Below are 24,294 nucleotides of genomic sequence, written 5' to 3'. Positions count from 1 at the left end.
ACGGGCGCGGAGATCCGCTTCCGTTGTAAAGTCGATCTCACGCTTGCTCCCTCGGGAGGATCGAAATTGCTGCAAGAGAATAGCAGGCAGGGCAGCGGCGGCTGCAGATCGCGATGCTGCGCGAGGGCGAGAGGAGCCTGCTGGTGGCCGAGCTGCTAATGGTGCTGAGCAGAGGAGACGGCAGCAGCGGTGTGGGAGATGTCTTCTGTTTGTGCACCCGGGCGTTTGTCGAGTGAGTTGGGGTCAGGCGGTCGTTCCGTGCCTCTTTTTCGATCGCCTAGATCTGTGGTTTCTCAACTTCAGGATCTTTTAGATTTAAAATCCTACAATTCCCCAGACAACTTGCAGTCCTCACATCGAGTTAAAAGATGCTGAAGTTGAAAAACACTGGATTACGTGATCGGTGGGGGGGATGCGGGGGCGAGGATTTCGAATTTCTGATTTGACTCGAGCCTCTTAGTCTTTTGCAAGAAAAAGAACATCTTGTGCCAATTCAAAAGCATAATAGCGCTTAGGAAGTTGGCCTTATTATCCTCGCGTAGATCTCAATGGAAATTAAGCCCGGAGGCGAGCAGTTTATGCTCGCACTGGGGTTGATTGTTGCCTGGCATGCTTTTTTGAAGTGGAGCAAAAATGAAAGAGGGGGCATTTTTCTTCATTTTTTTTTTTTTTTGTAAAGACACATTTTGTAGGGGAAGGTTGCTATGCCCATTTAACCAGTGCTTCTTGATACAGCACAGTCTACCCAAATGTGTTTGTATAATAACATGACCCCAAAGTAAATAAACCACATTATTCATTAATTAAAGCCACACATAATAATGTTGCATGGAAATGTTACTAGAATAAACTGTAGAGTTGCAAATTATCTTACTGTAGTATTATAATCGATGTTTGTAAACTAGTCTGGAATAGGTCTTCTAAACTGCAAATAGGAATGAGCTTTTATTCATAATATTCTTCTTCAGCTGCTAAATTCAAATTCAAATCTTTATTGTCAGTGCACAACATATGTACAGTGAGATTGGTTGAGCTCCCTCCGTGCACCCCCCAACACAACTCACAGTGAAGACAGAAAATCCCTAACCCAATAAATCATATTAACAAATGCTACATAGGTTCTTACAATCAAACTGAAAATACTAGTCTTCCCTTTTATAATTCTTCACTGCTTCAGATCAAGACTATCTGAAGGATTATTTATCTCAGCACAAGTCTGCCAGTATTTAGAGATTTCATCCAGATATCCTCCCTATACAAAAAGAGGTCTTTTTCAGGGGCGATTCCCTGCTTTGTACTGATCTCTTTTTCACCAAATTAGGGAAAGCATTGCTAACACAAATAGAACATCTGATTATGTGCTTCTAGCTATTGAAGGGATCCAAGTGATAAGACCTGTCTCTTTATTGCTTACTTTTGATTGTGAGAGAGATCTTTTTTTCTGCCTAACAATAGTATTCATTCTTCTGTAAAATTAAGCAGCTGCAACCTTTTTTCTATATGTGTTTCAGTTTAAATTAGGTTGTGTGCAGTACGCTTATTTTTGGCTGGATTGAAATTTTGGCACTGATATACCAAGTTAAGTTTTAAAAGCAAATTAAGCACATGAAATACATACTGAAAAAAGCCCCTCTTATTATCCATTTGTGTTGTTCCTTGATGCTTTACTCCCATATCTCATTGATGTTACTGATTATTTTCTCCAGAGATCGAACATTATACAAACTAGGCTTAAAAGGCTTTTACGTTAAAGATGCTGATGACAGCATAGGTGAGTTTTTTATTGAAAAGTTTCTTGTTAATTTTGGTTTTTTGCAACCATTGTTCTAGACCAGTATGAAAATTAATATCTTCAGGTGTGTTTAATTGACTAGTACATTTAAAGCTTTTATAAAAAGGCATTACTGTAGCTGAGCTGCAGATATCTAGCCAACCACTAGATTGCAGCCAAGAGTTGGATTTGTTCTTTTTATTGTCAGATATTTTCCTATTTTATGAATTCTATGTGAAATTAAATTACACTAAGTTCCATTAATTATACAAAAACAAATAATGGGAACACTTTATAAGAAGAATTCTTCATGAAGGAATGCGATTTTAAAATCTGCAAAGGATTTTGTATTATACCTATATCCTTTTAGCAATAGCAATAGCACTTATATACCGCTTCATAGTGCTTTACAGCCCCCTCTAAGCAGTTTACAGAGTCAGTATATTGCCCCCAACAAACTGGATCCTCATTTTACCAACCTCGGAAGGATGGAAGGCTGAGTCAACCTTGGGCCTGGTGAGATTCGATCTGCCAAACAGTGATCAGCAGAAGTAGCCTGCAGTACTGTACTCTCACCACTGCACCACCACGACTCATATTGAATATCAGAGCACTAGCATGCAAATTTTATTAAGTTGCACCAAGAACTCTGCCACGGGTTACTAATAAATAAATAAATCCTACCTACCTACCTAAGGATATGCTTCTCGTTAAGGTGAAATGTTTAACATAAGTGAGATTACAGACACACACACACACACAGTTCTTGCTTAAATATCAGTGATTGGGACCAGAATTTCTGTTGCTAAGTGATATGGTTGTAAAGTGTGATGTGACATGACCACACCACTTAGCAACAGCAGTTCCAGCAGACCCCAGTTAAACATATCACCAAAGGTTGCTAAGTGAGAATCTTGTGTGATTGCAACTTGCCAGCTTCCCCATCAACTTTGCTTGTGGGAAGCTAACAGGAAAGGTTTTAAAATCTGATCTTGTGACCACCAGCATTGCAAAGGTAGAAAATCCAGGTTGGCTGCTAAGCACATGAGTTGTGATCACATGACTGGGGGGGTGGCTGCTATCATGATTGGAATTTTGAGGACCATCTTATTTATTCTAAATAATTCTATTAACTACTACTCATTCAGCATCATGTTAAATCTGGTTGATGAACAAGTGTTTATTAACTGAGGACTGTTCTTTTTTTAAAAAAAGGTTGATGGCAAAAAAGTCATGAATTTCTGGGAAAGGATTGATTAAGGGAAATCTCAAAAATGTGATAGAGGGGTTAGGATGAAAGTGAAAGAAGAAAAAAAAAACAAACCCAGAGAAAATAGAGCAAGAAAGAGAAGAAAATGGGGGGAAAGTCTAGAAGCACTATGAGTTTGTGACAGAGAATCCATAATCCCAATACCTGATGCTAGACCTGAAACCAGTTTTCTTCATCAGAAATCCAAAATTGATAGACCTTACCTTATAAACTTCTATTGTGTATTAACAGGAGAAGATGAAGTTACTGAAGATAATGAAAAAGAGGAGAAACCTATCTTTGAGACTACTGAAAAATTTAACAGTCTTGCTCTGGAAGTGGATGATGTTGAACCAGATTCAGAAACTGAACTCATGAAGAGTATGGGGTTACCCATACAGTTTGGCGGTTTGTCAGCCAATAAAACAAAAGCGGTAAAACCCAGTTTAATTCAGTTTAAATTATTGAATTATAAAATAAATTGAGAAATATGCAATGGAATTGCATTGAATATAAAGAGAATAGTGATTTTTTTGGGTGCTTTTTACTTCCATGTGTTACTGTTCTTTATTTTTATTTCATAGATTTTTTTTCATCCAGACTTTATTACTGTATAAGTAGCTAAGGGCAGTGAACATACATGATACATAACAGGTCCTCCTGTTTTCCTCACAACAACCCTGCACGGTGGGTTGGGATGAGAAACAGTGACTGGACCAAAGTTGCCCAGCTGGTTTTCATGATTGGAAATCCAGAAGCTCCTCATTTGAAGATGCAGGCCATTTTTTCCCTCGATTATATTGCTTTAGTGCCTGAATCTTTGAATATATTTTTGTCTTTATTGATAAAATAGCCATCCTGTGGCTTCAAAAAGAAACCCTGTACTTTTTTTTTTAAGCTGTTGCTCTTCTAATAATGCTGAAGAAGCATTCAGAGTCTCCACCAGTGTTAGTTTTAATGGCTGATCTTTTCACTGGTATAATAATCTCAGTCCATCAGAAAGTGCCAAATTGGAAAAGATTGGTACACGAAATAAATTTAGGATATTGGACCTGAACTTGCAATCCAGAATTACTCTATTTGCTTGCTTTCATATTACATTTTAGGCCCCTGAGAAGACTGGCAAGGCAGTTAACAAAATGACAAAGAAAAAGAAAAGGAAGAAAAAATCGCTACAAGAAGATATCCATGAAGCCATGCAGCAGTCCTTGGAAGAGGGTGATGATGACCATTCGGTTTCTGATGATGAAATCTTAGTGGAAAAGGAAGACGCTGAATGCTGTAAAAATGGAAGCATGCCACTGAATGAACTTCATATAAATGAAGACTGGGAGAAATACTGGCATCAGTTTGGAGAAGAACTTCTATGGAAAAGCTGGGAAAAGAAACAGGAGGGGGCTAATCCTGAACCTTGGAATAATCCTGAAATGAAGGATAAGTGGGAGCAACACTATAATGAGCTCTACTGGTATTACTGGGAACAGTTTCGCTACTGGGCAAGTCAAGGTTGGACTGTTGATGTTACACATGGTAGTGATCTAGAAATGAATACCGGAAAGCTGAATAGTGAGCAGTCAGAAAAACCATTAAACTCAGGCAGTCATGGAGACCATGGAGAAGTACAGGACTCAGCCTTTTATACTTATCCTCCTTCCAAAGACATTTGTAAAGAAAATCCTGTTGTATATAATGATCCTAGTAATGATTATATTTTTTCTAAAATCAGTGAAATAAATTTAAATTCAGAAGAAGCAGAACACAGTAAATTGCAAAGTGCATCTGATACTAAAAAACATAAAGAACCAACTTCAGCAAGCACTGCAAGGCATGGTCCTCACAATTGTGGCCAAACTGAGAAATCGGATAAGGGAACAAGAGGAGGAAGTGTGTCTTCTAAAAATGGATCATCAAATCAGCCAGGTTGGTATTCCAGTCTTAATCTGGTATTTTTGTGGCTATTGGAAATAATTGAGCTATCAGGTTTTTAAGCCACTTGATCCAGGCTCCTTAGCAGCATCAAAAATTCCTGAATTGCAATCAGCACTGAAATTTATTTGGATGATTCGGTTTCTACCATAGTTTTAAAAATATTGTTAATACGAATATTAGCTGGTTGGTTCATTGGAACATCCCATATTAGCAAACCAGTTGTTGGATTTTAAAATAAAGTATGTTGATTATGTTTTTAAAATTGAGATTTCTTTAGCAATTTTAATAGAGCATTTCTGTGCATTTCTTGGCTTGGATCTCATACTTGAGGCCTCTAGATTCTCTCCACTTAAAGGGAAGCTTAAATAGTTTTTAAAAGTTACATTATCTACTAACCAGCACAATACACAACACTACAAAACCAGTTTCATTGTTTTTAAAGTTTATTGAACAACCTAGAACAGTAATGGCGAATGTTTTCGGGACTGAGTGCCCAAACCAGAATGTGCACGCACCGCAGTGCCGGAAACCGAAAGACCAGGTGGCCGGTACACATGCTGGCTTCGGGTTTCTGGTGCTCCAACACACCCAAAGACCAGGGAGCCGGCGCGCATGTCCATGCTGGAAACCCAAAGCCCAGGTGGCCGGCGCATGCACGAAGCGCTCCAGCATGCATGAAGACCAGCTGGCCAGCACATGTGTGTGCCGGAAACCATAACAGCAGCTAGTGACAGCACGCGTGCCCACAGAGAGGGCTCTGTGTACCACTCTAGCACGCGTGCCATTGGTTTGCCATCACGGACCTAGAACAATGGTTCTCAACCTCAGCAACTTAAAATGTGTAAACTTCAACTCCCAAAGCTGGATGGAGTATTTTGGGCATAGAAGTCCACACACCCTTAAGCCTCTGGTGTTAAATGCTGTCCTAGATAATGCTTTGAAAGGGTGGCTTTAGGCTTCTATACAACTGTGAGCTGCAAAGATTTACTCTTGTAAGTTGGATGGTCATATAAATGAAGCTTCATTATCCTGGAAATGTGCAATGATAAAAAGGACCCTATCATCTCATTTTGGTTAAAATTTGTAAGTTCATTGATGGGGTTTTGCAAATAATAATAGAGTTTCAAATTGTGCATGTTATTTTGTATTACATACAGTACCTCCTACCATATTAGGAAGTTATCATTTTCAGAAGAAAAAATTATTATGTTTAGGCATAGAGCAGAGCTAAAATATTATTCTTTTTCATGATACAATAGTGCCTACCAAGATTTACATTCTTGGATTACAAATATGTTTGCTTTTTTTTGTTATAAACCAATTCTTTGATATAATAGAAGGATTGGTCAATTTTGCTTGGCATGGTCAAATTTTAATGCTATCATAAAAGCTTAAGTACTTTTAAAGTATTTTATATCTTTTAGGTTTTTTAATTTTTTCTGATTTTATTTTTAAATGTTTTAATTTCTATAATAAAGCAACCAAATTTATGAAAAAGTGTTTTCTAGTACAAAGTATTTGAATATTCCTAAATCAGATACTTATAATACATTCCTGTGACACCTTTGTCTTTGTCTTACTTAGAGAAAAGAAAACACTATGATTTCTTCCTCAAAGTGTTTAATTTTAAATATATCATTCTGTTATGTTTTTTTTCCATACTAGCTTCACAGCAGGAATTTTTGGATACCACAGCAAAGGGAAGATCTGACAGTAATGATGGTGATGAGGAGCCCCCTGAGCATAAACCTGTCAAACTAAAGAGGAGGCAGGTTATCCATTATGTCAACAGATTGTTGTTCTCATGCTATTTAGCTTGGAGGTTGTGGGGGGCTGGTATACTTGATAGTTGTGCTGGAGGGCTTCAGCATGAGGCTTCATTATGCATTCTTGTTTTTGGTTGTGTTGAGCTTCTCTTTTTTTCCTGTTAACATGAACATCTATTTTAATCTTACACTACTTTTTTATGTGAGAGCCATTTTATAGTAGTTAAGGCATCGGGCTAGAAATCAGGAGATTTGAGTTCTAGTCCCGTCTTATGCACAAAGCTAGCCAGTCACTTTCTTTCAGCGCTAGGAAGGACGCAATAGCACACCACTTCTAAAAAACCTTGCCAAGGGACTTGTCCAGACGATGTTCAAGAATCACATAATTGCATGGAGATAGATAGATAGATAGATAGATAGATAGATAGATAGATAGATAGATAGATACATAGATACATAGATACATAGATACATAGATACATAGATACATAGATAGAGTGAGTGAGTGAGTGAGTGAGTGAGTGAGTGAGTGAGTGAGTGAGTGAGTGAGTTTTTCTATTGAGACATCTGGTCTACCTGGTCTACCCCAGCATGTAATGTGGGAGGGAGCATATGTGTGTGTGTGTATACACACTTTTTTATTCCTATTTTAAAATGAGAGGAAGCAACATTCAGCAGGTGTTTCCAAGAACCACAGGCTACCCATCCCTGGTTTAACAAGTAATTCAGATATGTTGCAAAATAGAAGGCTATTCTGTTCCATGTCTGTTGTTCCTTTTCTCAAAGCGCATGCGCGAAGCGAACCAGTGATAACACTGGTTAGAACCCACCACTGGAACAGTGCTATTTTATTGTGCTATTTTATTGAGAGTTAGACTAAGGAGAAATTTCCTAAGGGTGAGACCAATCTAGTTGGCCACGCCCACCCAGCCACATGATCCATTTCCTACAGAAAACACCTGGAGCCACAAGACCTGGGCAGGTGTGGCTTTGGGGGGGTCATGTGATTGGGTCGGAGTGACATTGAGTTGGCCACACCCGGCCACCCAGTCACATGACCACCAAGCCATATCCACTCAGTCACATGACAACCAAGCCACGCCCACATAACCGGAAGGGGGAAAAAATGAATTTCACCCCTGCTTGGGGCATATACACAGGGCACCATATGGTGGAGAGTTTCTGCCTTGCAGCCACAAGGGCAAAGTCTCTGTAAATAAGGAGTCCCATGATATCTTCCCACCGGGGAGGTGATAGGAGAGAATTGACATGGGTTTTGGTCACTGCTGATTAAATGAAAGAAATTGTTTTGAGTGAAAATGATACTAATTTCTAATATTTAATTTTAAAGATGCTCTATCTTCAGTTCAAAAGGCAATAAAGTTTTACTTTTAATTATTCATCATGTTTTGAATTGTAATGGGTATTGTGATTTCTTTCAAGCCATGAACTAGATGTTGAAGAAAATCCTCAGGATGATTCAGATGGAATTTTCCACCAGTTGGGGCTCAAACATGGCACAGGACAAAAGTAATGTATACTAAAAAGTTTTTTTTTAACATCATATAGACTGGTGCTGCTCAAACTTAGCAATATTAAGACAGCATACTGGTTTGGGAATTCTGGGAGTTGAAGTCCACATGTATTAATATTGTAAAATTTGTTTTAGACCTGTCCTAAAAACAGTTGTATCTTTAAGTGAAGATTTACCCCACAGTGCTGCCTAAATACAATTGAGTACTCAGAATTTTTCAATATATAAAATATTGAAGGATTTCTACCATTGAAGACAATAAAAAAATACTCTTTTAAGACTACAGAGAATGAAATCAATATAAATTATACTAACGATTCCTGCATCTCTTTCAAATCCTTGAGTAAACCTGAGATCAATGTGGTTTTTTAAAAAATATGCAGAATATATTAAGGCTTTGTAGTATATTATAACTTAACAATAACACCTAAAACTTGTGATATAGGCTTATAGATATGGCAACTTTAAAGGAGGTCAAAAATCACAGATGTAAAGTCTACAGGTCATATATATCAACCCAAATATCAAATTCAGATTTTTTTTCTCTAGTTTAAACATGTTTACATGATAATTACTAAGGGACAAAATGTGGGTGAAATCATTGCAAAGGCTTAAAAAATTGGTTCATCCTTTAAAACCCTGTCTCTCCTACCCCAGCTGATTTGTATGGTTTTGGAAGTGTTTTAAAGCCAAGATTTAAAGCACCCTGATGCATTTTAAAAATATTGGATTACATCCATTCTGGCCTCATCATATAATAGCTATAACTTCTGTATCCCAAGATAGACTGCATCTAAATTATACTTAACTCATCTTAAAAAGTGAAAAATACAATTTTGCTTATATTTCTCCATCTCACACATGCCTACACACAAACAAAAATGTAGGCCATCTTTCTAAATAGTAATTTTTTAACTTCTTCTCTTCAGATACAAAGACATTCCTAGCTTCAGTGAAAGAAAAGTGATTCGTCTTAATAAAAATATTAAATTTAAATCAGACTTCTTGGACATGCGTAGAACAATCAAGACTAAAAACAAGCATACATATTTTACAGATGAACCTGAAACATTTATGTTGAAGAAAAGTAAGACCTTAAATAAGGTATATATTGTTTGCATATGGAATATAGTATAGTACACAAAGTACTCTGTTATTTCTTTATTACAGTATACTACATTTTCTAATGTTAATGTTTTAACTGTATTACACTGAATAATATCAAATAATTAAATGACATAAAATAGTATATATTTTCTAGCATATGTTAAGTAACAACAGAAAAGATAGCTGTAAGTTGTTAACTTGGGAAACTGAAGAAGAAATACTTGCAGTCTCTAAATGATTACAAGGCTTTGTTCTCAATATAGAATGCTTGCAGACACTTAACTAATGACTTTTGTTATGGCATTCTGCACTAAAGGCATTAAGGGAAAAGGTAGCATGTATTTATAAAAAGTGTATATGTTAAAAAGATGTTAGCATTTGAAAAGAAAAATACAATGGCGAGGTCCTGGGGACAAACATGAAGCATAGATATCATTTCCTGTTTCTGATAACAGACTTAAATACACAGTGTGGTGAAGATTATCAGTAGATTTGGGAGGGCCTCAGTCTCTTCATAAATATCCAAATTCTTGGGGGGGGGGAACCCTTTGCAGCATCTGACAGACAACAGCATATCACTGATAATATTCTAATCTGATTGTGCCATTATGTATGGAAAGAACCATTCATACAAATATAAGGGTTATTTCTGCCCACTTTTTGACTGCCTATTTTGAAAGAAAAATGAACAGTTCCAAATTTGAGCAGAACACCCATGCACATGAGAACTCCTGATTACCAAAATTTTCTGTTTCTTCAAGGTAGATTTTTGAAGCACAGTGTCTACTAAAGGTAGAATCTTTTTGTTTAAAGTTGACTTACATAACATGTAGTATTTTTAGGTACAGAAATTCTTGCAAAAAGCAAATGAAGATGTGAAAATTGGATCTGAAGGTAGAATCTATCATACTTCTACCAGCAGTGATTCAGATGAACAGGAAAATGCTTCTCACTCACAGAAGAATTTGAGTCTCCAAAATTGTGACTTGCTATATCCTAGTTCAGATACCCACGAATGTGACAGTATTGAAGAGAAAGGCAAGGAAAAGCTGATAGGAGAAGGAGAAGAAGCTCCATTAGGAAGAGAACTCATTCCCATGGATATTCCAGACTACCTACAAATGGAAACAGAAGGTATGTGAAATTAAAAATAACGTGTTTATAGATGTACATAGTTATATAGTGCATAGACAGGCATTTATAAGAAAAAAATATAATTGACTAATAACAAATGGTGGTTTTGTACTTGGGTTTTTCTGGGTGGAATTTTCTGTTCTTTTCAATTTTTAAAGTGTCATACATTTTATACAGCCATTAAATAAATGTCCAATGAATTTATGCTTTCTTACTATAGTAGATGCTAATAATTTAGCACATCACAGAAAATGTTTGGTTTCTGGAATATTGTGTCTTAAAAGATGAAGGGAAATAAATTCCTTGGTGTTCTTAAAGATTTTTTTTAATGTTCTTTTTTTAAAAAAAGTTGATTTTTTTTTTGACATAGGTGAAACAAATACTATGAAAAAGAAGAAAAAAAATAAAAAGATGCAGAAGTGTAAAAACAGAAACCTGAAGTGCCTTCCTCACGAAATAGTCAATGATCCTGAGCTGACTAAATACTGGGCACAACGATATAGACTTTTTTCTCGTTTTGATGAAGGGATTCAGTTAGACAGAGGTAAGTTTTTAATGATATACTGTGTTCTATGACCTAAAAACTATTTTCAAATAATAACCAAGTTCTCTGATGAATCGTTCACATACATAATTGCTGCTTGATGCTGTGGTCATTTTTTAGGTTTGCAATTAATGAAGAGCTAGTATTCCTCTTATTTTGTGAACAAGCACCAAACTGGTACAGGTAGTCCTCAATTTACCACAGTTTGTTTAGTGACCATTCAAAGTTACGATGGCACTGAAAAAAGTGACTTACAGCCATTTTTCACACTTATGACTATTACGGCATTCCCCATGGGCAAGTGATTTACATTTGGATCTTGACAAGTGGTTCGTATTTATGACGGTTGCAATGTCCCGGGGTTATGTGACCATCTTTTGCAACCTTTTGACAAGAAAAGTCAGTGGGGAAGCCAGATTCAATTAACAACCGTGTTACTAATTTAATCACTGCAGTGATTCATTTCACAAATGTGGCAAGAAAAGTTGTAAAATGGGACAAAACTGACTTAACAAATGTATCATTTAGCAACATAAATTCTGAGCTTAATTGTGGCCGTAAGTCGAGGGCTACCTGTATATACGGCCTGTTCAGTTCCCATGAGAAGGAAGTGAGCCAAATCTTACTGTGATGCTTGACTGTGTCAATCACAGAATTGCCAGAAACATAAGCCAACAAAGCTTAGCATGTTTTTGAGGTCCAAGACTACTATGAATCCAGCAGGGTGCTGGATTCAGGCATTACAACAAACTGCCTTGGAAAGGGAGAAAAAAAACTGATGAGAGACACACGTGAGTTTTGTGAATTTGCAAACGTCTTACTCATAGTATGTCAGGAGAATCCAGGAATTCTGATTTCTTATTACATGCCAGTGTGGCTATTCAGGATGGAACCTAAGAATCTGCCCCCTGGGAATTAGGAAGTTGAGCAAGGGATGCCTTTGTCTGATTCTGCAGGGCAATGTTACACTTGTGTTCTTAATTTATACAACTATGTATGGCTATATGATAAAATGTAGTTGCACTGATGTACTCACGAATATATTAACTGCTTTTTTTATTAGAGGGATGGTTTTCCGTAACACCTGAGAAGATTGCTCAACACATTGCAGACCGTGTAAGGCTATCATTTGACTCTGACATAGTAGTAGATGCCTTTTGTGGTGTTGGGGGAAATGCTATTCAGTTTGCCTTGGCAGCAAAAAGAGGTAAATTCTTTTATTAGGTTTGAACTTTACTAGATATTTCATAGCAGCAATAATGGATTGCTAGTTCAGACTAAGTATTGTTCCCGCTTAGTGTTTCTCAATCTAGAAACTTTAAGATACCTGGACTTCAATTCCCATTCCAGCTGGGGAATTGAAGTCCAGATTTAATTGTAAAAAAAAAATAGATCACCCTTCAAAATTTTTAGGTTTCTTAATCTATTCTGGCTAAATAACTACAGATGTAGCCAATAACCATAGGAAATATATTTATTAGCTACAGGTAGGCTAATTACTATTTTTCTAGAAAGTATCTGAAATTTTCTGTTCCATGGGTTTTCTTTTTAAGCTGGCTAATATTTAAAATTGGTTCATGTTTTCAGTAATTGCAGTTGACATTGACCCTGTGAAGATCCAACTCGCTCACAATAATGCCATGGTTTACGGAGTAGCAGACCAGATAGAATTCATATGTGGTGATTTCATGAAGCTGGCATCCAGTCTGAAAGCAGATGTTGTGTTTTTGAGTCCTCCCTGGGGTGGACCTGAATATGCTGCTGCAGAAATCTTTGATATTCAAACAATGATTTCTCCTGATGGATATCCTTTTTAAAAAATCATTTTGTTTTAGCCTTCATTCCATAAAGGTAAAACTGATGTCATTTTCCTTTGAGTGACAAAGCTCTATATTATAACATTAGGGGGTCCTTTGTGCCGTAATGGCACAGTGGTTAGAATGCAGTACTGCAGGCTACTTCTGCTGACTGTCAGCTGCCAGCTGTTTGGTAGTTTGATTCTCACCGGTTCAAAGTTGACTCAGCCTTCCATCCTTCTGAGATCGGTAAAATGAGGATCCAGATCATTGGGGGCAATATGCTGACTCTGTAAAGTGCTTAGAGAGGGCTGTAAAGTGGTATATAAGTCTAAGTGCTATTGCTATTTTGTTTCTAATCAACAGTGATCTTCCGTAATGGAATTCAGGATATTAGATGGTGATCTTTGTAGCTTAAAAGAAAATTTGTATAATTCTTGTTAATAGTGGCAAAGCAGATGATAAAGTTGCAGATTGATATCTGTGTACCAATGGGAAGAGATTTCTAACTTCAAGAGAAGTGAACAATAAGGTGGTAAATAAAAAGCCATATACAAATAAAGGAAAATATTTGTAGCTCAGAGTTGAAATCAGGGGTCCTTGGTACTCTCTGATTATGTTACATAGTTTGGATAATGAAATGTCTCCAAGAAAATAACCAAGCTCAAAGTATCAAGGACCTCTCAAAAAGCCACATAGCTTCTTTTTGTTTGCTTATGATTATAAGAGATATCAAAGGAAGTATCAGAATAAGATTTTCAGTGTGGAGTTTATTTTTTTTAATTATTTCTCATGGCAGTTTTGCATTCATTATATGAACTACAGTATTTGAAGATGTCTGATTTTGTACAAAGTTTTGAAAAATAAATTTTAAGTCATCTGAAAGATTTGTACGTTTGCTTTTAAAATTACAGTTAAAATGTGACAGTTTTTGTTCTTACAAAGTTGCACATTTTGTATATTGTATATTAAGTTCTATTTGTAAAGTAAAACAAATACTAATAGCATTAAATTAGCTCATAAAGCTGAAATATTTCAGATGCTATGCAAATCTTACAATGAACCATTATTATTAGCAGTGTAAAAATACTGTCCAGATTAACATGCTTCAGTTTTGTTTTAAATAAGTTCTTTAATACAGTGTCATCTATCAAGTGTTCTAGTTAGAATAATGGAAACTATATACAGATGACTGACTCAGCATGAATTTGTATATATGTCTCAGAGATTGGGATGAGTAACCAAACTGACTACTCAGTCCTGAGAGATAGGCTTCCAGTTCCCCACACCTGTCATTATTCTGCATGCCCAGCACAGCCAATCATTAAATTTCAGATGTATTGCTGGGCAGAGAGAAGTGGTTCTGCTTTATGTCCTAAGGCTGGTCAGCAGAATGGTTATGCAGCAAAATAAATGGAAATCAGGCTATAGAAACAAATGGTAGAATGGACTAATTCATTTCAGAATACCGTATATAATGTTAGAGTGAAAATGAGGTAGAAAGAATGGAAGTAAAACATTTCTTTAATAAGGAACTTATAGAAATTATTGTTGTTTAATTAACCATTCCAAGTTGATAATACTCCCTCCTCCAATATGGGTTGATCCATAAGTGCCCATCAGTTAAAAAGGAAGCAAGTTCAAAAGCTGTTTTCCCCATTCTGGCTCAATTTTCTGTTTCTGTCCTTATTTATTGAACAGATGAAAAATATAATAAATCCTCCCTAGGCTTATTCAGTAAAAAGAATTCTTATTTAGACATGATTAGATAAAAACATTTGGTATTTGGTTTTTATATGTGGAAGGATGTATGTTTAAGAAAATTGTTCTGCTGAAAGAACCATTGCAATATAACAGTGTTTTTCTTAATGCAATTTTACATTCGAAATTTTTAACCTGTCACAGAAGATTACCAACAACATTGTTTATTTTCTTCCACGTAACGCTGACATAGATCAGGTGAGTTATAAATTATAGATAAAATGAATACTGTTAGTCAGAAATTAAAGTGTAAATTAGGGTTTAAGGTCTCTATAAATTTGTATAATGTGATATGTTTGTGTTCTTTTTCTTGTGTTGTTTTTTTAACACACTTTACAGAGGTTAAAGTGTATGCAATTCAGAATCATTTGCAATTGGATTAATCTATATATCCATTCAACTAAATAAAATAAATTTTCATCTTACTTGGCAACTTTAGCTAAGCTTCTCTCTCTCTGTTTCTTCTCGCCTCCACCTCAAAACTTCAATAGTGAGATGGAATTATCTTTCTCTGCAGAACTATTATGAAATTCCAAGAGAATGTAGATTGCCTAATCTTGGTATAAAGTATATAAGGGATAGTGTAAATATCTTATTTTTGATGCAGAACAAGTGCTTATTTTTCACAAATGCTTATTTTTCACATTTTACACCAAACAGAATCAAAGTAGAGTTATTTTGAATCTCTTTGATTCTTCCTTTCTCCTGACCAAGATGTTGCTTATTTTGTCCTAAAGGTTTTAATGACTCTTGCGTTCCTCTTACTAAACTATCTTTGCACTCCCTACACTCACTAGTCTTACACTTTAGAAAAAGATCGGGGAAGAATAGTAAAAGCTGAATGGCTATGGATAGAGCTTTCCAACTACTGTGTTTTGGGAGTCTGTTCTGTGTCTGTCATCAACATTCCGTGTTTGTGACATATGTAGCATTGACTTTCTATTTTTGTTATAGTTTAATTGTAGACATATCAATATCCTGCTGTGGATTGTCAAATCCAAAACAGTTATTATCCGGAATTAAAACATAACTTGATATGTATACTGCTGTTATTTATTGAAGCTATCAAAACTTTTTTTCTTTACATTTCCTCTAGAGGGAGCAGCAATTTCAAAAATATGTAATGTGAAGATTTGTTATATTTTAAAACAGAAAAAAGATGGACTGTTCAGAGCATATTTGACACATTTGGAGCAAAACTAGTTGGGGTTAGATAAATGCTAAAACCATGACAGCATTTGCAGGCACTATAGTCCGTGTTTAACATAAATTAATTTGTTTTAAAAGCTCAAAGATGTAGTGCTTTAGTAGATAAGGAGTGCGAAACTCAAGTTCTATCCTAACCTGAGCCACCAAAACTCACTAGATAATTTTGGGTCAGTCACTCTCTTGGTTTATTGTTGTCGGGAAAAGTAGGAGAAATCATTGTCTATACCAGGGCTGTCAAACTCACGCCCCGTGGGCCAGATGCATCACACGCTGGCCACGCCCATGCCTAATTTAGCGAAGGGGGGAAAAGTCCTGATACGTCAGGTGACGCCACCATGACAACATGAGTTTGACACCCCTGGTCCATACTATCTAGAGTTTCTGAACATAATAGCATTCTGTGCTACAAAACGTTATTTAAATGGAAATTTATTCACTTCAATACAACCTATCAAATGTCTAGTTCATTGCAATCCCAGAATAGATAGTAATGAACTCTAGATTATTCTCTAGGATCTTGAAATTTTCCAAGTCTGTATAAAATTTAGTGAATCCTATTGAGGTAATAACTTCTGTAATTACTAAATTTTCACACGTCAGTATTTTATTAAGATTCACAGCCCAAAACTCTGACAATCAGAAGTTACTTAGAAGTTACTAAGTTAGTACATAGGTTAAATTGGATGTGTTCCATTACTTACAGCATTATTGCCCTGACGCAAACAGTAATTACAGCCAGTTCTCTTTTATAAGAAGTGCAGATGATTGTGAAAATGTTTTATGGGAATTCTCCATAAAAAGGTTTTACAAGGTTCAAGACTTTGAAGTCAGCAATTGTGGTCTTAGATCACTTTCATAAGTGTTAATACTTTTGATTTTATTCATTTATTAACTTTATGTAGTGCTATTATCATACAATTCTCAATGGTAGACAAGTGTAAAATATCCACAGTACAGCAAAATATAAATAGAAACAAGTGGTGTAAAATCAAAAATAGAAACACAGAAAAAGAAAATTCACAAGATGGTATCACCTTCATTAAATTAAAAAGGAATCCTTCCAGAAGACCATCAATGTCAGGGCAAGTTGAATGTCCACAGACAAGATGTTCCATACAATGGACCATATTGGAGAAACAGCTAATCCTGGCCTAGTGCCCTTACTCTGTCAACTTCCCAAGTGATATGTCTGAGGCAGCTGGATTGTAGTTGGAGAGGCAGTCCTGAAGCCATATAATGCTTTATAGGTCAAAATAAGCATTTAAAATAGCATGTGGAAACCAGGAAACACTGGTTATCTTTGTAGGGCCTGCAGCAAAACTATAATATGCTGCTGGCACAAAATGTCAGTTAGCAGGCATGTTGTTGCATTTTGTGCTAATTACCTTTAAAGGTAGAGTGACCCAAAAATGCAATTTCATAGTAACAGGAACATGAGTTACTGTTGTGAATTACTTTCCAAGCAGAATGCAGCTTTCACGCCCTGGGACCCCAGATGGTTGAGGGGCTAAAATCCCTGCTGATTTCTGTTGGCATAGCCACCTGGTCAGTGATATGATACAGTAACTTCCCAAAAATCTTAAAGCAGAAGAGCTCTAACCATATAGCACATGCAGTTATTTCTCATAAACACCTTCAAATTTGGGACTGAATCCCCTGAAACTCCCTACTAATTGTCTATTCTGTGACTGTACAAAGTGGATCACCAATTAATACATAAATGTGTAATATTAATAATTACAAGTTGTACTGAACTCCATTATGAGTTAAAAGAAGAATAGAACTAGTTTCTACAACTCTCATACGCTAAAAATAAAAATCATGTCTTTTAAGTATAATCAAATTGCCTAAGGCAGGAATAGATAACCCGAGGGTATTGAATGCTTCTTTGCTGCCCCAACTCCTTTTTGATGGGTTCCAAAATCCCCTCTGACCACATTTATGGAAAATCAACAAGCATGTTTCCAACTATATTAGAAAAGAAATACTGTACTTTAAAATGGTAACATAAGCCCATAGGCTTAATGTACTTAAAACCAAAATACTTATATGTACTCTCCATGTATGTTTATACAATATTGCATCTGCATAGGGATTTTGAGACTAAACTCCATGGGAAAAGGTGGGAAAAGCTATTAAATAGAATGATTAAAATTTTGTTGACTAAACATACAGGAACAATTGAATGCATCTATCTTTCGCGCTAAGAATTGAGTAATACTGTACACAATTTCTCTACAAAGAATTGTGTAATACAGAAGTTCCCCTTACAGTATTAAATGTCAAAGTTCAGTGACCTATGAAGAATCCTGAATTATAAAGTTACAGCTATTTTCAATCCCTATAACTCTCCTAGTGGTATTGTGTGGCCTATATCTTATTGACACAAGGAGCAGGAGAGTAATTATTGAATGGCCAGCTAATGGTCTGTATTCTGTAACTGGGTGGTACAATTATGTGGCACAACTCAGATTTTACTTTAGGCTGCATTTATGATTAATGGCCCAATAGTTAAAATGGCTAGGTAGGTCCTGCACTACCTGCAATTTACATTATTTGACCAGTTCAATTAAGAAAGTTTTTCTGATTTATTTAAGGTAATGATGTAAAAGTCACTAAACTTTTATTGAAAGCAGCAACAGCACATAACACAAATAGAATAATTTAAGGAGGCTCAAGATAGTGTAGCATATTTTATGGTCACTTGTGCCTCCAGTAGGAATTCTGGAATTAATGGACCATCACAGAGAAGGTCTATATGGATGTTAAGAGTCAACACAAATTTGATGGCACATGAGAATGAAAAAGAATGAAAATATACCTTCCCAGAATTTGACAGTGTAACAAACAGTTTCTGATACTGTTTAAATTTTGAATCTGGAATTTTTCTTTGGGGATTTTTTTTTTGTTTTATTTTAAGCAGTTTTTTAGATGGTTGACTACTTCTACTTTTGCATCCCAGGGTAATTGTATGAAAAGAATCATACAATTTCTTTTAAAAATAATATTCATTTCTTCCTTCATTTCTAGTCTTCACAGCTAGATTTTATTTTTAATAATCATTTAAACAAAGAAAAAGTTCTGTGCATTTAAACTTGTGTTTAAGTCTTAAAAGAAGAGAAAAGTCAAAATTGTCATATAACAGTTAGGAATTCATATTAAATGGAAAATGCAAAAAAACCAATTATTTGGTCTTTCATGCATGACTGTAAACAAAATTTGAAAGAAACTCTTCTAAGTGATGTTAATAGAATTGGGGGAATAATATAATGAACATATTGTACATTGACTAGTTTTTCTACTAAATAGAAATATTAATAACTTTATGAACATCAGTAAATTGTCATATAGTTCTTGACTTTCAAATAGTTCAGCAAAATTCCATTTTTGTTGGCTGATTTGTCATCCTTTTTCTCCCAAGATCCTTTGATAAACTTATTCACTGTTCACTGAACCCTTTTAAAGCATACTAATTATTTAGTATTATAATATCTTGTACCAGTTAATACCCTAAATAATTATGAGAGTAAACAATGATTCTGTGCACAATGTGTAATTAATTTATGATACTCTTACATTCATCCTGTATTTCCTGAGTAGATAGTTTCTAAACTAATATTTTACCAAATCTTTGGGATTGGAGTGTTAAAGTTTTAATGCTTTGGGTTTTATCTCTTTTCCAAGTCTTTCTTTCCTATCTATTGCCTCTTTCAAAATTCTTTTGTTGTTTTTAAATAGCCTTCATGGTTTTTGTATTTCCTGCTTCGATACATTACTTCTTGTTTTTTGGTTTCCTACTGTGGGACTGACTGGATGCTGAAAAGGCAAATGCTTTTTTTTTTTTTCTTTTACAGAAAGATAGGGGTTGGGGAAATCTATTTTGACTACATCTTTGCGCAAGGATCTTTTATGACACAGATGGGTGTTGATTCTATGGCTGGCAGTGGGCATGCCAGATGATATCAGGACAAACATGAAATGCTGAACACATGAGCACATTACCCATTTCCAACAGCTTTTGCAGCCATTCACAGGTTGAGCTTATATAGTCTAGAAGGAAAATCTATATACTGCATAAAGCACTTGCGTATTGATAGGAACAAGAATTAATCAGAATATTTTGTAGGCTGGATGTTTGATGTGATATAGCAGAGTTGCTTTTATATTTTTACAGCAGGTCTGAAAAAGCCTGAAATAGGGTTAGGAATGAACAGAACAAAAAGTGGAAGGAAACATAATTTTCTCTTTGTCTTACTTTTACCACTTTTGATTATTTTATTTTTTTTAATCCTCTTGCTCACCCACTCAGCACTTTGAGGAGGGGAAAATATTTGGTACTAGTAAAGGAGAATATTTGTATCTCAGGGTTGATATGAGGAAAATATTTTAACAATGACCAGTTATTTCTTGAAAAGGATTTTGAAATTAGTTATTGTCTATCCATTTATTGTGAGTTTGGAATAAGTTAGTGCTAAAAGAGAGCACAGGCATTATGGAAAGAAACCATTTCTAACCCTAATTCTAAAATTAAATTGCTGAAGGAAATGTTCCACTTGGTAAATAATAAAGCATAACTGAAACTTATATAAGGGGTTTTCCCATAATAAATGCAACTATATCTCAAATGTCTGGTTTTCTGATACCATTTTTTTTTTTTTTTACAGGTAGCTTCCTTAGCTGGACCAGGAGGAAAAGTTGAAATAGAACAAAATTTTCTGAATAACAGATTGAAGACCATAACTGCTTATTTTGGAAATTTAATTAGACAAGATGTGTCCTGACTTATTTATTAGTAAGCTGTTTATTGGGATAAAAGAGATAATCAAATTTTAATGTATCATTCCTTTTATTTACTTTTGTTAATTTTTTATTGCAAAATGTTCCATGTTATATTGAACTTGAGAAAACAATGGTTTAAAATGTTTGTCACAAATACCAATAAAATGTTTTATAAAAAAGACTTAAATATATTTTGATAGTAAAAAGATGAGAATCGACTGAAGTGAGACTCCATATTTCCAATTTTACATTACTTAAGTTAATCTATTTGTTTCTATCCTAATAAACCATTTTAACTTTGGCTATGAAAAGGTTAAAAAGAGAGGAGCCTGCTTTTTCAGCACAGTGGAAGGAAGTTATTTAAGGAACTATTTCATTTCTTACTCCTTTGAAATGCTGTATCAATTGCTTTTCATCATCATTGGCTGAGATTATGGAGTAATTTTTATCTATATTGTGAATGAAATTGACTGGGATAAAAGATACATCTAACTATATACATCTCACCAACTTCAAAAAGATTAATGAAACATTCATTTACAAATACATTGATAATTCAGGTGGTTGCAGGGTAGGGCTGAGGATTTTGTGTAATATCTGCACGACAAAATCGCTCAGATTCGGGAGGGCTTGGTCTGGGTAAGTGCAGGCGGGGTGATGGAGGGGGGTCTTGAGAATGTTATCTGGGAGGAGTTTGACCTGGTGACTCCCGAGGATGTGGACAGGATCTGGGTAGGCTTACTGGGGCCACATGTTTATTGGACCCGTGTCGCTCCTGGTTGGTACTGGCCTCCCGGGAGGTTACATGAGGCTGGCTCCAGGGGATTGTTAACGCTTTTTTGAGTGAGGGTTTCTTCCCCTCTGCCTTGAAAGACGGTGGTGAGGCCCCTCCTCAAGAAGCCTTCCCTGGACCCGGCTGTTTTAGCTAATTATCATCCAGTCTCCAACCTTCGCTTTGTGGCGAAGGTTGTTGAGAGTGTGGTGGCGTGACAGCTCTCCCAGCACCTGGATGAAGCTGTCTAGATCCGTTCTAGTCGGGCTTCAGGCCTGGGTACAGCACGGAATCGGCATTGGTCGCTTTGGTTGATGATCTCTGGAGGGCCCGTGACGGGGGTTGCTCCTCTGTCCTGGTCCTACTAGACCACTCAGCGGCTTTTGATACCATCGACCATGGTATCATGCTGCACCAGTTGGAGGGGCTGGGGGTGGGGGGCACCGTGGTGCGGTGGTTCTCCTCTCTCTCCAACCGGCCGCAGTTCATGTTGGCAGGGGGGCAGAGGTCGACCTCGAGGCGCCTTGTTTGTGGGGTGCCGCAAGGGTCGGTCCTGTTGCCCCTTCTGTTCAACATTTATGTGAAGCCACTGGGCGAGATCATCTGTGGTTTTGGGGTGAGGTTCCATCAATATGCTGATGACACTCAGCTGTACATCTCCATCCCAGACCACCCCAATGATGCCCTTGACGTGATGTCCGGTGCCTGGAAGCCATGCGGATCTGGATGGGGAGGAATAGGCTCAGACTCAACCCCTCCAAGACCGAGTGGTTTCCCAATATAGCCAGCTGACACCATCGCTGACTATTGGGGGTGAGTCTTTGGCCCCCATGGAGAGGGTCCGCAACTTGGGTGTCCTCCTGGATGCACAGCTGTCCTTGGAAGAACATCTGACGGCTGTGGCCAGGGGGGGCTTTAATCAGGTTCGCCTGATTTGCCAATTGCGCCCCTTTCTGGATTGGGACTCCTTGCGCACGGTCACTCACGCCCTCGTCACTTCCCGCCTGGACTACTGTAACACTCTACGTGGGGCTGCCCTTGAAGAGCATCCGGAAGCTCCAACTGGTCCAGAATGTGGCCGCACGGGTGATTGTGGGGGCGACGTGGCGCTCCTATGTAACATCTATCCTGTGTGAGCTGCACTGGCTTCCGGTGGTCTTCCGGGTGCGATTCAAGGTGTTGGTTAACATCTTTACAGCGCTCCAGCTTAGGACCTGGATACCTACGAGACCGCCTTCTGCTACCAATAACCACCCATCAGCCAGTACGCTCCCACAGAGAGGGTCTCCTCCGGGTGCCATTGGTCAGGCAGTGTTGACTGGCGACCCCCGGGAGAGAGCCTTCTCCATGGGGGCACCTGCCCTCTGGAACGAATTGCCCCCGGAGATTCAGAGGATCCCGGACCTATGAACCTTCCACCGTGCCCTCAAGACTCTGCGGTTCCAGCAAGCCGGGCTGGTCTAATTCCAATTCTTTTCAACCTTTAATCTTCAATTTTAATTTTTAACTCTTGAGGTTTAAAAATGGGTTTTTAATTAGTTACGGGCCATAATCTTTAATATATATTTTAAATTGTTATTAAGTTTTCTATTCGTGTGTTCTTATTCTGGCTGTACACCGCCCTGAGTTCTTCGAGAGAAGGGCGGTATATAAATTCAAATAAATAAAAAAATTAAAAAAATAAAAAAATCAATCAATCAATCAATCTGTAATTGGGACCAGAAACTCCTTTGCTAAGTGATATGACTGTAAAGCAAAAATATGCATAATTTACAACAGAGTTCTGGCTGGGGTCATTAAGTAAATAATACAACATCATATGACCATGACTTGCAGTTTCCTGCTATCTTCCTTTTTGACTTGTCAGATGCCGACACTGATGATCACAAATGGCAATAACAAGATCATGGATGCTGTGACCATCATAATTATGTGCTGCTTTTCAAGCAGTCAAGTTACTATCTATCATATATGCAGTGCAACAGCTGCAACTTTGAGGACCAATCTCCTCATTCAGCACTATCATAACTGCAAATGATTGCTAAACAAGTGGTCACTGTACAAGGACTGCCTGTCATTTTCACAGTAAACTATGAATGCTAACAGCATTGTGGATAAAGAATAGAAATCAGTTTTTTTCAGGATGGTCACAACGTTTAGAAAAGTACATATCTTTTCAAAGCAAATACTAAAGGAGAAGTATTTAAGCAATAAGTACTGAGCATCTATGGTAGTTACGCAATAACTTGAAAAAAAGTTGAAAAAGAAATGGAATAGAAAAAAAGAAAAAATCATTTTGCTTAAGGAAAATTCTTGGCCAGAACAGGTACATTCCTAGACAAAAGGATATATTGAAACAGTTCTTAACTGTATGAAATTGATCCAATTACAGACAGGTATATAGTTTTGTGGCTCTTATTTCCTTTAATATAGGTCAAATGAACAAAACTGCATCCAGGGCTTATTAGTAGCATCAATATTAGGAAAGGATAAACAACTGTGTGACATAACATCACTGACTCTCATAAGAACAAAGCAGTGTTATGATGGCTAATAGTTTGTCCTCCTTGTAGGAACACTTTAGTGGTGGCCTAATAATAGTTGTCATTCTAAATTAATGAGTATTCAATTCCTTCGTTTTATTAAATGCTGGATATAATTTACAACTGAATGTGCTGTGTTTTTTTTTCTAGTGCTCTTTGAATTAACCTCTGCCTTGATATATTTGGGTTTCATTGAACTCTTGCCTTATTATCAGCAGTAGGTAAAGGATCTGACATATTGCTGTCAACTAATGGTATAAATATCACTATTTTCAGATAAAACATGATTCTGCCTCAATCATTTTTTCTCAACTGTGAAATACTGAGACAAAATTAAAGAAGAAATCAGTTTGTAAATAATAAAGTCATTTGTTCTGACCCGGCTCCCAAACACGACATG

The 24,294-nt window shown here is 36.7% G+C and overlaps 1 protein-coding gene across 1 annotated transcript; it reads left to right on the top strand.

Moving 5' to 3' along the window:
• The first annotated feature begins 64 nt into the window (after positions 1-64).
• TGS1 (trimethylguanosine synthase 1) lies at positions 65-20,612 on the top strand. Its single transcript, XM_070942280.1, has 13 exons — positions 65-232; positions 1,707-1,771; positions 3,273-3,454; positions 4,127-4,940; positions 6,615-6,717; positions 8,159-8,245; positions 9,179-9,353; positions 10,199-10,490; positions 10,861-11,034; positions 12,098-12,241; positions 12,622-12,840; positions 14,713-14,789; positions 20,465-20,612. Exons 1-13 carry the CDS (start codon positions 114-116, stop codon positions 20,579-20,581), a joined length of 2,568 nt encoding a protein of 855 aa, XP_070798381.1. The 5' UTR covers positions 65-113; the 3' UTR covers positions 20,582-20,612.
• The last annotated feature ends 3,682 nt before the right edge of the window (positions 20,613-24,294 follow it).

Source organism: Pituophis catenifer, unplaced genomic scaffold, assembly GCF_029215685.1.
Source record: "Pituophis catenifer annectens isolate HBS135680 unplaced genomic scaffold, rPitCat1.0.hap2 SCAF_3, whole genome shotgun sequence".
Taxonomy (NCBI): Eukaryota; Metazoa; Chordata; class Lepidosauria; order Squamata; family Colubridae; genus Pituophis; species Pituophis catenifer.
The sequence above is the reverse complement of the archived record's forward strand: the minus strand, read 5'-3'. Positions and strand labels throughout refer to the sequence as shown.

Coding starts and splice junctions, on each gene's coding strand:
- TGS1 (XM_070942280.1), top strand. CDS start 114: ATGCTGCGCGAGGGCGAGAGGAGCCTGCTGGTGGCCGAGCTGCTAATG. Junction 8,246..9,178: donor AAACATGGCACAGGACAAAA/GTAATGTATACT, acceptor TCTTCTCTTCAG/ATACAAAGACATTCCTAGCT. Junction 11,035..12,097: donor AGGGATTCAGTTAGACAGAG/GTAAGTTTTTAA, acceptor TTTTTTTATTAG/AGGGATGGTTTTCCGTAACA.